Source organism: Pongo pygmaeus, chromosome 17, assembly GCF_028885625.2.
Source record: "Pongo pygmaeus isolate AG05252 chromosome 17, NHGRI_mPonPyg2-v2.0_pri, whole genome shotgun sequence".
NCBI classification, from domain to species: domain Eukaryota; kingdom Metazoa; phylum Chordata; class Mammalia; order Primates; family Hominidae; genus Pongo; species Pongo pygmaeus.
Genome location: NC_072390.2, coordinates 77,474,875 through 77,490,330, shown reverse-complemented (window position 1 = coordinate 77,490,330; position 15,456 = coordinate 77,474,875). Strand labels below are relative to the sequence as shown.

General features: G+C 40.5%; 1 protein-coding gene across 2 annotated transcripts in view; it reads right to left on the bottom strand.

The window, feature by feature from the left end:
- The window catches only part of ZCCHC2 (zinc finger CCHC-type containing 2), a 55,606-nt gene that overhangs the window by 25,920 nt on the left and 14,230 nt on the right, over positions 1-15,456 (bottom strand). The window contains exons 2-5 of one of the 2 annotated variants that reach the window (XM_054461292.2): positions 12,944-13,055; positions 10,151-10,227; positions 7,872-7,943; positions 2,266-2,378 (exon numbers count right to left, since the gene is read on the bottom strand). In XM_054461292.2, coding sequence (XP_054317267.2) covers positions 2,266-2,378; positions 7,872-7,943; positions 10,151-10,227; positions 12,944-13,055 — 374 coding nt within the window. The remainder of the gene's footprint in view (positions 1-2,265; positions 2,379-7,871; positions 7,944-10,150; positions 10,228-12,943; positions 13,056-15,456) is intronic. The other variant, XM_054461293.2, reaches the window with a different exon arrangement.

Below are 15,456 nucleotides of genomic sequence, written 5' to 3'. Positions count from 1 at the left end.
GTAGAGATGGGGTTTCACTATGTTGCCCAGGCTGTTGGCATCAAACGATCCTCCTGTCTCGGCCTCCCAAAGGGCTGTGACTACAGGCATGACCCCCCGTGCCCAGCCACTTACTTTTTAATTGGGGTCCTAGCTGAGAACCATTTTTTGAAAATGGCTCCTTCCAGAAATAGTTAATTTTTTCCTTCTGAAAATCTCAAACTTACAAATACAGTACAAATACTTCTTTTCCTAAACCATAAATACCTGGTGTAATGGCTAACTCCTGGGAAGACATCAGTGAGTATTTCCTATATTCTCCTATAATCAATATCAGGAGATTAACACTGACCAATTTTTACCTTCTATTCCTCAGATCCCATTTAAGTTTTGCCAATTGGCCCCAAAATGTCCTTTTCATATCAAAGACGCCTGTTGTCATGGCAACTGGCATCTGTGGGGTGGTGGGAGAGGAGAAAGTCTTCATCTTCTGATCCTTCCAGACCAAGCTGGGGCCCACCCAGAATCCCCTTTCCTCCCCAGCTCAGAACTCTGAGCATCTCATCCACAGTTTGGGGGAGCTCCTGCCCTGAGGCCGTGTCTTCAGGGAAAGGGAGCTGGGTAACCATGCACAAACTGTCACGCCCCAGATCTTGTCATACATGAAAATACTCTTCCCACTCCCAGATTTCTGCTTGTCTCCACTGGGGAGCAAACACTCATCCCCTTCTTTTCAGCCCCACCCATCCTGAGAATACTCACTGGTCCCAATTTCCTACTCAGGAGGGGGGCCGTAACAGTCAATGACACACACCTCTGCTCTCCCTCGGGAAGTCGGCTTTCCAAACTGGGCCACTTCAAGTTTAGAAGGCAGATGATAGGCTGTCTTACTTAAGCCCTGACCCTAAGCCATATAGGCTCCAGCACTGCTTTTATGTAATGTATTTATTAATAACTGCAAGTTTCCAGTAAAACAGCATGTTTCCTTGGCCATTATTCCTGAATTTATGTCCCTCCTACAGGGAAGCCCTCAGAGAGGTAAGTGCCACGACTGCCAAAACCATACGCTGACCTCCACCGTTACCTCCAGATCCACTCACCCAGATGCCTCTGCTCTCATCCCAATGAGACTCTCGCTGCTTAATTACCCAATTCCTCCCACGGCCCGTTTTGCAAGCACAGTTCATTCTACTCTATCAGACCCACCTATTTTCACTCCCTAGTCCAGCTTAGTTCTCGTAACTGTCCATCATTTGTTAAAAACTGAACATTTTTTCCCCAAATTCCCTTGCCTCATTGTCTTTCTGTCACATCCAAGAAAGCCCCATCCAGGACAAATACAACCACCTGCTTTCCTGACACTTGGACCTGAGCTGCCGGGAAACATTTAAAAAATAATTCACATAACAGGACAGACCAATACCACGATAATTTATTGATCTTCAATCTCAAATGGACTCCACACCTTGCCCAGCTCACTCGATTTCCTTCATCAGGTTGTTCTCCAGATCTCCACACAATGATTTTACATCCCCTCTACTCTCAAGCATGTGATCCCACACCCTCAATCTACCCATTCTTAAGAAAAACTCTTAGGGAAAATATAAGCTATTAATTGGGCAAAAATTCCCTCAACTTCCTATCATGAAACAAGTACATTTCCCTACATCCACACTCATCCCACCTCCACAGGATCCTTGTGCCGCCAATGACGCGCCTTGCTTGTGTCTTCAATTTCTTCCTCTGTGAGCACATGGGAGGCTCCGGGAATTAATCCAAGATCATCTCATCTAAGCACATCTTTCCCAACAAGCCCAACAACCTCATGAGGGCAAACCCTTGACCTCTGGCAGCACCATGGCTCCGAGAGAATAACGGCCAGGAAGAGCAGGTGCTGGAAAGCAGGGCTGCCCTTCACTCTCCCACCCTCCAGCCCAGGCACTGGACAACTTTAAACAAATAAAACATCTCTCCAAAGTGGAGCACTTGGACAAAGGCCTCTTTCAGTAAGTATTTTATAAAGAATATAAGAGGCTTTATTCAATATCTGCATATTTCAGAAGCAACTAAATTTTATGATATCAGAGAACTGAAGAGTACAATGATGAAACTAGTTTGGTATATTTTACTATGAGCCTAGACCTAAATAGCACAAGGATAACATGTCCATTTTAAGAAGTACGCCAGAGAAAGGATCTCTATGATTCCCCCACCAGAAGACCCCATTTGGAGCGGCCCTTTGTCCTGTCTGTATGCTTCTGTGATAGGTGTCAGGTAAATCATTACCTTAGGATGGGCTCTAGGTCAGGATGTCGCCGTTCCTCCCTTTTCAAGGAACCCTGATTCAGAGCTCTTAAGATGGTCTTGTCAAAAGTCTCTGAAGACAGTTCCTTTGGAAGCTAGAAAAGAAAAACCACAATATCCAATGTTAAGTTTCTCACTTACTGGTAAATACGTTACAAGTCAGATGCATAAAATGAAGATTAATGCCTCCTGCTCACTATTTTCCCAAAAGCAGTTTGTTTTCCAAATCTTCACAACACCTGACTCCATAATGAAGCAGCATAGACCTTTCCTACTGGGAAATGCACCATCTTCTGATTGAACCTCAGGGCTCCCCCAGGTGCAGGGCAACCCACAGCATTCAGCATGTTCCTGGGACAGGAGGATGCCTGCATGGACCTCACACTCTGGCTCCACATGCCACACTGAAATGACACCCATGCTGAGGTTCTCGAGTTAAGGTGAAGATTCTGTTCAGCATAGCTAGTACTATTTTTACCCTGGAATAGTATTCCAAGGAGTGTTATCTCTGCCTTTGCACTTAGCACTTTTGTGCCTCCTGTTTTACGTTTTACTCTCAGGCAATGTCAGATCACCAGTGCTATACAGCAAATAAAGAACTGAATACGAGAAATGGGTGAGAAACCCTCAATATTACTTATTTATATAAAAACCACGCACCAGAGGTGCCTCATGTGATTGAGGGGCCCTCAGAGCAATGTACTAGAAACCACAAAAAAATCAACACTTGGCCAATAAAACTTTTAGATTTTAAACAAAATTTAACCAGTTTACTTTAAAAAAAAAATCCTAAATTGATTATTCATAAGCCAGCTTTCCAAGTCTTTGAAAAATTCAAAGTTTTAAATTTGACTTTTGATAACTAATCTGTCCTATTACTGGCACTTTCACTAAAATTCAGAGTAGAACCATTAACAATATCTGAGAAGCCACAGGAATACAAAAATCTACACAAATTGTTGATTTACATATTGAGCTTTGAGAAGTCCAAAGCAGATTTTCTTCTGAAAAGTAAGTATTTTGAGTCAATTCAGAAAATGAGAAATTTAGCAAAGGTAGCATAAAGCATTCCTCATTGTGGGTACAGTAGATTGCAAGATCAAGATGCTCTGTCAGAATGAAGTCCCTTCTGGTCAGATGGAAGACTCTGTTGGCATTCTACACACCCACTGTGGGAATCATGCCCTCTGACCACCAGGTCTGAATCTACCCTTTTTTTTTTTTTTTGAGACAGAGTCTCGCTCCATTGCCCAGGCTGGAGCGCAGTGGCGAGATCTCGGCTCACTGCAAGCTCCACCTCCTGGGTTCACACCATTCTCCTCCCTCAGCCTCCTGAGTAGCTGGGACTACACGCACCCGCCCCCTCCCCCAGCTAATTTTTTGTATTTTTAGTAGAGACAGGGTTTCACCATGTTAGCCAGGATGGTCTCAATCTCCTGACCTCGTGATCTGCCCGCCTTGACCTTCCCAAAGTGCTGGGATTACAGGCGTGAGCCACCGCGCCTGGCCTACCCATTTTCTTTTCTTTTTTCTTTTTTTAAGAGTTTTGCCCTGTCACTGAGGCTGGAGTGCAGTGGCATTACCTCAGCTCACTGCAACCTCTGCCTTCTGGGTTCAAGTGATTCTTCTGCCTCAGCCTCCTGAGTACCTGGGATTACAGAGGTGCACCACCACCCCTGGCTAATTTTTTTTGTATTTTCAGTAGAGAATGGGGTTTCCATGTTGGTTAGGCTGGTCTCGAACTCCTGACCTCCGATCATCCATTGGCCGTAGCCTCCCAAAGTGCTGGGATTACAGGCGTGAGCCACCACACCCGGTCTCCATTTTCCAAACAAAGAAATCCCTCATTTCAATATTTATATTTTGATATTAGCATTTTAATACAGACTGCCAACACCAGGCATATATCCTACTACCCATTTTAAACACAATTTATACTGAATATCTGTACACAGCCAAAGAAAACCAGTGTCAGCAAAAAGTCTATTTCAACTACCAAATCACTGATGGTTGTACTTAAACACTGAAGGCAACAGCATATAACTATTCACAGTTCAGTGACACCGTTCATGTTGCTGGGCAGACTGCAGATAAGCAGTCACCAGTATGAGCAAACTGATTTATTTTCAAGTGGTTTTTATCTTTAATTTCCTGGGCCTATTTGCAGTCCTAAAGAAAGACTCATTTGCTAAAAAAAAAAAAAAAATACATATATACAGTTTTAAATCATGTCTTTTATATTCTAGTCACGTGTTTTGAATTTTCTCACCTTTCAATCCTAGTTCTAGCATACCCAGCCTCCCACCTCCAGAGCTCCAGCTCAGCCTCAGAACAAGTTCAGAGGAATGAAAGGTTTTTGTACCTAGCTATTACAAAGGTTGCTCTCTAAATACGCTGAGACCAATGGATAATCTAATGCTTGTAGCACCCCTTGTTCATTCAATCATTCAGCAAACTTTCAAACTCCTACTGTGCCCCAGGCACTGTTTTAGGAACCCTGGATACTGCAGTGAAGGAAGAAACAAAAACCCTAGCTGCACAGAGTAGACATTCTGATCATGAGAAATGACAGCTGTAATTGCTAAGAAGAAAAAAACAGGGGACCAGACATAGTGGCCCACACCTGTAATCCCAGCACATTTGGCCAAGGTGGGTGGACTGCTTGATCTCAGGAGTTCAAGATCAGCCTGGGCAACATGGCAAAACTCCATCTCTACTGAAAATACAAAAATTAGCCGGGTGTGGTGGTGCACGCCTGTAATCCCAGCTACTTGGAAGGCTGAGGCACGAGAACAGCTTGAACTGGGGAGGTGGAGGTTGCAGTGAGCCTCTCAAGATGGTGTCACTACACTTACACTCCAGCCTGGGATATGGAGCAAGACTGTCTCAAAAGAAAAGAAAAAAAAAAAAAACCCCACAAAAACAGGTGAAGGGGGCCAGAACGCAAAGGACACAGGCTGCTATTTGTATGGGAAAAAAGGACTTGAAATATTGACCTCCAACTCACATTTCCACACTACAGCAAGCTAGAAGTACAGGTCAATGGGGTCTACAGAAGAAAAAGGGTGTTCGTTTGGACACATCGACCAAAGGACAGATTTTGCTCCTGAACTTTTTTTTTTTTTTTTAAGGTGGAGTTTTGCTCTTGTCGCTCAGGCTGGAGTGCAATGGCACGATCTCGGCTCACTGCAACCTCCACCTTCTGGGTTCAAGTGATTCTCCTGCCTCAGCCTCCAGAGTAGCTGGGATTACAGGCGCCCGCCACCATGCCTGGCTAATTTTTTGTATTTTTAGTAGAGATGGGGTTTCACCATGTTGGTCAGACTGGTCTTGAACTGCTGACCTCAGATGATCCACCTGCCTCAGCCTCCCAAAGTGCTGGAATTACAGGCATGAGCCACCGAACCCGGCAGCTCCTGAACTTTTGTAGGTGATGTTAAAAGGAAGGTAAAAGAGAAAAAAGGATAAGGTCAACTTGGAAAAGTATCATACAATAGGCAGTATGTTTCCAGAAGTACACGTTGCAGATTATTTCATGTAACTGAGAGGCATTTATACTATTTCAGAAAAACATTATATCCAAATACTGGCTAAGCAGGGTGTTCGTTAATTGCTATGGTTCTGAAGAGTGAATTACTTGTTTGGAGTTGTATTTATTTTAAAGCAGCTAAGCTTTTAGAAAAAATGAGCAACTGAAGAAATGAAATCTGTCAAGGCACAAACAGCTGAAGCTTCCGGAGGGAAAGCCAGTAGAAGGCAGACTCCATGCGCTAGGCACTAGGCCCCAGCTGGGGGTCAGCTGCTTGCTCTCTCAGCATGAGGGACAGGGAAGCAGGAGCCCACATGCACCAAGTCACACTCGGTCTGGACCCCCCTTTGCAAGGCTTTTCAGCCTCAGCTCTGTACTCCTGCAACTCGCCCGCAATTCTGTTGTGGGAAGGACAGCAGAAGAAGGGAAATGAAAACAGGCTGCTCCTTAACCCAAATGAAGCCTGTTCGTGATCACTTGTCTAAATTTTGATAAATTTCTTCTATTGAGAGAAAAGTTAGAAATAATTAGAAGAGATTGTAAAAGTGTGTGGAGGTGGGGTGAGGCAGCCCTGCTTAGCCTCCTCTATAATTAGAACGTCACCCAGACACTCATTTTCTCCAATGGGGTGCACTGCCTGGCAGACGGAGCCTGCACAGGTCCGAGCTACTCTTCTCTGGCAACCTCATGACTGTTACCATGACTGAGCACAGCAGACAGAAGCTCAAAGACCTATGCCATCTCTCTCGCCAAGGTGTCCAGAGCTGACATGTCACAGGCAGTGGCCTCTGGCATCTGGAAATGAGTAAAACTCGTCCCCTAATCTTACCCAAGGCAGGTCACTAATGAGTGAGAGGAGGAGTCCTCAGCCCTTTACTGACAGAGCCTAATTTATAATAAACCACAGGAAGATGGAACTATTCAAGTCATCCCTGGGTGCTACTTCATTCACAGGGACTAATAAGAAATCCAGCGGAATTCACACTTCGACAGTCTTTCTCAAAGAACCAGCATCTTATGTGCTATTCAAAGCTCTACAAGTTGATGAATAAAACAGGCTCTCATAGATTTAAGAATGATCTGAAAAGAACATACTTACGGTGACAAGCAGACAACCTAAAACTAGCACTAGCCTCATAATATAGTATGTTATATATGTTTAATAACTACACTTGTAACCAAAACTTACTAACTCAGTTGGGAACGTTTTATTTCTGGACTTTCTGCTTTCTCTCTCTACTAACAATAAATTTTAAAATATTTGCTTACTGAGAAAGAATACTTTATCAACCATTTATACCTATTCTTTCCTTTTGATATTTATTTCTACCTATTCACTTTTCAATAAAATCAGATTAGTATAAAAGAAACAGGTGACGGTTTGAACAAAATGATCTAAGATACCTTTCACCTCTGGCAAGTCTGTAATAAGATGTTTCTATTATCTTCTTACTCCCAGTAGTTTGGAGATTCTATCATATGGGGGGTGAGGTGGGGAGGAGCTGGAACTCAAAGAAGGAAGAAATGGAGAACTATTTCAGGGAAGTGCACAGCTGAATAGTTGTGAAGTCTGAGAACTCCCACCAAGCAGAAGCAAGCCTCATCTGGTTCTGCAGACACATTCTCTACTAAGAAGTCCCTTTGCAAGCAGCCACCAATGACGCACATCTCTGCAGGAAACTAGGAACAGGGTTCCTTTTTTTTTTTCAAATAGAGATAGGGTCTCACTAAGTTGCCCAGTCTGGTCTTGGAAATCCTGCCTCACATGATCCTCCCGCCTCGGCCTCCCAAAGTGCTGGGATCACAGGTGCACGCCACCACACCCGGTCTCCATTTTTTTTTAATGTAGAAATCCCTTCATCATTTCCTTATGTTGGTAATGTCAGGTAAGAAAACATGTTTAGAATAACATGACGTTTTCCACAGCTAATGTTCATTTAGAGTTCTGAGCCAACCTTTATCTGTATGTTTTAATTTTCCTGGTGTTTTTTTGACGTTGAGGTTTCTAGATTCTGTATATTATATAAAAATCATTTTAACAACAAAATCTATATTTTACCTTCAGTAGAAATTCCTGTAGTTCTTGGTGGGTTTTTGTTACTGTTGTGACTGAAAGATCAGACCAATTTACCTGATTTAAAAAAAACACACATATTATATGGTTATTCCTTAGGCAGGAACCGGCTAGAAAAAAGCCATGTGCAAAAACAAAGGGCCTTACTTAAATTTTACTAAGATTAACAGTTAGAAATATAAAGTTAATCTGGCATTGTCATAATTTCAAAATTAGTAAAATTAACTGCACATTGACATATGCTACTCAAAAACGTTCTAATAACTTCAAAATGGCACTTTTTAAAACCTATCTGAAAATGTGATTATGTTTAGTAATTTTTCAGAAAGGGGATATATGTTATTTTCCATGAACTTACAGAACTCTAAAATGACACTTTTGACAGTACAAATCTTTGCCACTCAAAAGATAAAAATTTTATCTCCTGAAACTTATTAAGTATACACCCTTAAGAGAAATAACAGAGTTTATTGCCTTCTTTGGTAGTACCATTTCATATTTTTATGGAATTTATGGTTAGAAGAGATTTCACCTTTATCTCGATCTTTAAAATCCTATTAAGATGGTAGGGCCAGGTATGATTACTTCCATTTTGAGATGGAGAAACTTAAGTTCAAACAAGTTAGGTTACTGAGGTGTGACCCTAAGTAGGTTCAAGAGTCAGAACTGACATCTCTTGTGCTACCCCACACCCACTACCTCCTCGATGCTTTTCATGTGGACTCAACTGTGGCCCCCTAAAAATTTCTACCCTATAATTATTTGAGCTAAATAAATATTTGCACTATGCTATTGTCTAGGCCTTACCAACTTATAAGTAATCAGATAGTTAAAAAATATATAAAATTTTATCTACAAGTCTAAAATTAGTATCTTTATTAATTGGCACATTTACATTACTGGCACATTACATTTCTTAAGTGATTTTTAAGTATTCAAATGTTTGCGGAGCAGCTACTTGTGTTGGGCACTGTTCTGACTCTTGTGTCGGGGATGCAGAAATGGACAAGACAGTTAAGTCTCCACTGACTGAGTTCACAGGCTAGTGCAGGAGACAGATCAAAGCCAAGTGAATATATAAGAATTTCCATCAGTGATCAGTGCTTTGAAGAAAACGCACAGGGCATGGTACAAGAACGGGGAGATGCACATGAGCTGGGGTGTCAAGAAGGAACTCTGAGGAGGGAGCTTTAGAGCCAGAAGGTGGCCTGTCCTCCATCTGGGGAAATGGGGGAAGAGCATTTCAGGCAAGAGGACAGTGAAGCCTTTAGGAAGGCAAGCTGTGAGCTCCAGCAGCAAAAGGGGCCAGGCTGACCGAGCGTGGAGAGTAAAGAGCGAGATGCATGCCGCGGTAAGACACCAGGAGATAAGGGCTGAAATCTTGCAAACTGAGGATCTTTCTCCCTTAAAGCAAAGCTGGAGTTCGGAAATTCATTCAACGAGCAAGTGATGGGATGGCTGAGGATGAAGATTCCTGCTCTCCATGAGAATATCTACTGGAAAGATGTGTGAAAGGTATGAGGGCAGAGTACCATGGATGAAGGAGAAAACATTCTAGTGGAGGGTCAGAAATAACTCCATGAGAGAGAGACAGCCAAAATTTGGCAAGCAATGCCTTTGGGGAGGAACTGAAGTGAGGATTCACAAAAACGTGGCATGGTTCCACCTGGCTTCAGGGTGTGTGCCGTCCAACCTGAGGAGAAAGGGCATAGCTCAAGCAAGGAGAAGTAAGGAAGATGTGGACAAGGAAGTCCCGATACAGCTGACGGGCAAGAAGAAGACATGCAAAGTCTTCGCCTAGGAGCACAGAATCAGAGCTGGGCTAATCCCAGCTGTGGAAAGGATGGGCAACAAAACCAATCATGGGTAAGAAGACAGGGCAATGCAGTGGGAATAAAAGCGTCACAGAGAACAAAGAGGAGGAGGAAAATGCCAGGGAGAACAATGCCAGGAAAGACAATGCCTGTGATCTTGACTTAAAACACACTGGAATTTTTAAAGATGTATCTTACATCTTAACTGCGTCCCTAAATCTAAGGCTCTTACTTCTTTTTAATAAAATAGCCAGGGTTATTTTAAAGTGATGTAACTTCCAAAAAAAACTTGGCAAACCATGCAGTAGTATATGATAAAAAACAGTACATTCTCTTAATTAAAAACAAACATATATACCTTTTCCCTTAAATTAGCAAACCTGCCACAAGTTTTCCCAAAGATCATTGAGCACAGCACGTGAGGAATCTTTTGTGGGGAAAATGGCTTACTTTGAAAGTGTACTCCCAGTATTTGTCAGCTCTTTTTCTCTGGACTCCTTTCAACATTATCTTCTCAATGTGTACAGCTGAAAGAAAAAAAACACACGCTGACTTGTGCTACAAAGACTGTAGACACATTTCACTTACCTAAAGTAACCCTAAAAGTTGACAAGTGCTTAACAATTAAGCTACTCACTTTCATCTTTATGACTGGTCTTAAATCATGAAATTTAAAAAAAAAGACAAAAAAACTAGAAGCATAGCAATGTGCCATCCACCCATGAAAAAAATTTTTTTCTACACCCATACGACATGCTGAGTGTTTAAGTAAATTCAAACACTCTACTAACACCGAAGATTTTAAGGATAAAAATAAAAGGTACCTGCAATTAAGGTATTTTTCCAAATGATAATCTTCCAACTTGTTATTCAGATTACCACAAATATGGCATTTTAATATCAACTAAATATGGTTCTTTCAATTATTAATACATAGTAGGTATAAACTACAAAATATCTAGTTTTATATTTAATTTTTTAAAAAAACTACTCAAAAGTAATATACCAAGCTGATAAAAATTTCTAATTGGGAATTTAAAAATTATTTTTCTCAAATGTAACCCTCAGTATCATATAATGGTAAATGTAAACTGAACATTATAATAAACGTTCATTGTGGCAAAATTTGTTCACGTTACAGAGATAAAATAGTAAACATAAATTATATTAAACTTTAAAACACTCTGAATTGAACTAGATAATCAGTTTATTCATGAAGTAAGCAAATGTATAAATCCCCCAACTATCCATTTTACAACACCTTTAATAAAAGTACCACCTTAGGAAATAAATCAATTTCAAAAGAGCCAATCTACTAAGCGTACTCTACTTTAAGGACTTAAAGACACTGCTGTTCAGGGTATAAACAGAAGAAACCACACTTTCAGGATAATGAGGGAGGTAATATCAGGCTGATAATGAATATGCTAAAGGTTGCAGAGAAGAGGTTAGGAAAGTAAATCAACAGAATTGGGGGGTACACTGTTGGATTCAGGAGAGCAGGAGATGGAGGAAAAAAGGGGCATTCATTCATTTTGCCTTAGAGGAAGAAGTTAAAATAGACAAAGTGGAATACACAAAGTGACAAAAGCGTAGAGGAGGAGTAAGACTGTTAAAAGACCACGGAAGGTGGGCAGTGAGAAGGGATGAAGCATAAGATACAGAAATACACAGGGGAAAAGACACTTATAATAAACAAAGAATATAACATTACCAGTATTTTGTGTCAACTTCCCAAATATATAGTGTTTGGTGGCCTGCCTGTGGGCCAGTTTCCCCTTTGTGGGCCAGAAATGTTGAGGACGGAAACAACGGAAAATCTCAAAAAGCCAGGCAAAAGCCTGTAACTCCTTAGAACTGTGCAACAGGATAAGAGCCAAAGTGGTGATGGGAGGGTATGCTGTTTCCAAAAGCTGTTATATTAAGTTAAAGGATGACGCCATTCAACAAAAATCTTCTGAACTAATCTTATATTCAGAAATAAAGCAGCTCTACTTCTGTAAATCATTGGTCCCCTCAAGGGTAGGGGATCTTGGGTTTTGCTTGGTCAGAACCCAGTTTCTCTTCGGAGAAGAAGCCCCGATGGCATTACAGAATATGGGAACACAGCTTCAGCAATAATTTCAAGTTCTGTCTGGTGTTGGCCACCAGAATCAAGGTAAGAGACGACAAGAGTATGTAATGAGGAATGGCCATAGTGAAAGTGCCCCCAACCCTCAGAAATTAAAACTAAAAAGCATGTATTACACTTTTTAAGAAGTAGGAATACAAGAAAAATCATCCACAGTACCGCCTTTACAGCTGATTGTCAGCATTTTGATATAATCTCTACGTTCTTCTAAAATATTTTTATTAAAAAATAGGAGCTTCATTGTAAAACCAACTCCACTTCAGGTTATTCGTATGTTCAATGAGCTTAGCTGAAGTAGTCTGATTAAAGTACTTTAGTTGGGAAGATAGGAGTACCCGTGATAGTCTTGAATAGAAGTGGTCATTATGTAAACACTTATGTTCAACATTAAAAATTCAGACCTATTTTTCCTCTGCGAACAAAAATGTATTACACAAAAAGGATTATTACTGGTAAAAAAAAAAAAAAAAAGGAGACATAATGACATAAATTCAAAATTGTTATAACTGAGTGTGAAGCTTATAATATATCCTTGGCTCTTTTAAAGCCCAGATGGCAGTCTACATTTTCCATTTCAGTTTCTCTCCCAGCACAGGTTAATGGCTCCCCAAATGCAAAGAGGAAAGAATAATTTGAATTCATTCCTGTTCAGACGGCAATGTCCTTCCATCCATTCATTCCAGCCCTCTTAAAAACTGCATTATTGCAGGAAGAATGGATTTATAAATAACTTATTTACTCTTACAGAGAACTTGTATAAAATTCATTTTCTCAGTAGACACAGAGCTCAATTCTGCAAATAAAGCACTATACTAAATACTCTGGGGGTCTCTGCCCCCCAGAAGCATGCAACCAGGTTTAAGATTCAGCCAAGACAATGGACTACAGAGCAGAATGACTGCGTGTGTGCTAGGACAAGCAGGGCTGTGGCGCAGGAGACACCCAGCGTGCAGATGGCAGAACTAGGAGGACTGGCTCGAGTGAAGCCTAGGACCAGCAGGACTTCTACACTTCAAAAAGGAGAGTAAAAAGTTTAGAGTTAATAAGCGTAAAGAGCACCCTGTAATCTTTTGATGTATTAATGCTTTAAGTTTACAAAAAAGAGAGCATACCTTCTCGCTGAGCTCTGTGAGGTGCCACGGTAAGTCCGTCCTGAGGTATTGGAGCTTGCTCTATTAAGCTGCTCTCGTTATTTTGCATGTAATCACCATGAGCAGAGTTGTTCTAGATGAGAAAGAGGGAGATATGTTAACTTACACCATGGACTAAGAGTAATAATCACAGATTTAGGTCTTCTCGTTTTACTAACAACCATTTTAGTGGCAATTTTTAGAGGTCCAATAGGTGACTGCACACTATGGGCACAAAGGCACAGCGTCAGAGCCGCAAGCAGAAGACGAGCACTCTATTAATTATCGACTGTCCTAACTTTCTTGGGACACAGGAAATTGCTTAATAAATAATATACAGAGTTGCCAATGATGTCAATTCTGAACCCAAATCAAAGGAACACATAACAAATGGTGCCCTTTACACTAATCCTCCACAGGGAATGGCATGTGTCCTTTTTACAAAAATCACTACACCATTTTTATTCATTGTTTGGTTTTAATAACAGTCTAAAAAGATGCTTTATTAGGAAAAAGTCTCATGAAAGGTATCGTCAATACATGCCAAGATTTCTAAACACGAATATGTACAGACAGGGAGTTTACCATTAAGGTTCAGTCATCTAACAGCAACTGGGTGCTCTAAACCTAACTGAGTTTGCTCAGCCAACCACTAGTGAACTGGAGTAACTTTGACTCCTAGATCCGATGCTTGGAGTAATAAAGGGGATGCCAAACTTACAAACAGCTCGCCAGAAATCAAGCACTGTCACGTACAAACTGTTACAACATCATATTGATTAACTAAGTAAATAAATAAATAGCCTTATGAGTTTTTATTACGACTCGCACCTTATCCCCTCCCTTTATGTGCAGAATCTCAAAACACTACTCATATCAAAATCAACTTGGTTTTAAGAATCAATTATGATTTTACAAATCTGCAGTAAACATACATTAATATTTTTTTCTGTAAAAAAATTAGGCAAAGAGAAGACCCTAAGCTCCCCACAAATCTCAATTTAAAAATATTTTGTTCTGCTGTCTAATCACGCATCCCGACCTGACAGTAAGTATGAATTGCTCTATTTATGAGAACAGACCACATTATATACTTTTGGGAGCTAAACTTCTGTCTTCTAGTCTGTCTTCCTTTATTTAGAAACCCAAGGAAACAAAGACTGTCTACCTAAGACCATTTAATAAGGAGAGTACAGACCTCTTAAGTCAACATCCAACTTCTGAAACACTTGGCCTGATAGCCTTTACCAATTTTCAATGTGACTGGTTTTTTTAAAAATGCAGATATCAATTATTTTAATAACAAAACCACGCATATCCTAACCCAGACCATATATTTTATTACAAAATGTAAAACCACATTTACCTATGAGAGATGCTGCTTCTCAAAAATTTTAATATTGCTGTAAATACTTTAAAAAACAAAGAAAATAAAGTGCTATATAATCCTCTCAAATAGTTGTGTCAACTGGAAGAAGCTTGGGTGAATAGGTTAACCAATTCTTTTTTTTTGAGACAGGGTCTCTCTCTGTTGCCCAGGCTGAAGTACAGTGGCATGATCACAGCTCACTGCAGCCTCAAATTCCCAGCTTCAAGTGATCCTCTTAACTCGGCATCCCAAAGTGCTGGGATTACAGGTGAGTCATCGTACCTGGCCAGTCAACCATTTCCTAAAGCAAAATATTTCTCTACATTGCTCATATGTAGTTCACAAATTTAAAGCAATACTTTCAAATGTAAACTAATGCAAAATATGAAAAAAATGTTTTCATTAGTGAGATGCATAATAAGATACCACTTTATACCCATTAGAATGACTATTATTAAAAAAAGACAGTGTTGGCAAGGACATGAAGAAAATGGAACCCTTACACATTGATGGTGGAAATGAACATAGTATAGCTACTGTTGAAGAGAGTCAGGCAGTTCCTCAAAATATTAAACACAGAATTATTTTATGATCCAGCAATTCCACTTCTAAGATATACCCAAAAGAACTGAAAGCAGAAATGCAAACATAATCTGTACATCAGTGTTCACAGCAGTTATTCACAATAGCCACAAGATGTAAACTCAAAATCCATCAATGGATGAACAGATAAAATATGGTGTACACATACAATTACCTACAATTCAGCCTTAAAAAGGAATGCAATTCTGATACATAATAGGATTTGGATGAATCCTGAAGCGAGTATGCTAGGTGAAATAAGCCAGACACAAAAGAACAAATACAGCATGATTCCACTTATATGAGATACCTAGAATAGTCAAGTTCATAACGAAAGTAGAACAGTGGCTAGGTGTGGTAGCTCACGCCTGTAATCCCAGCACTTTGGGAGGCCCAGGTGGGAGGATCACATAAGGCAAGTAGTCCAACAGACTGGGCAACATTGCAAGATCCTATCTCTACTAAAGAATTTTTTTTATTATTAGCCAGAAGTGGTGGTATGCGCCTATAGTCCCAGTTAGATGGGAGGAGTGCTTGGGCCCAG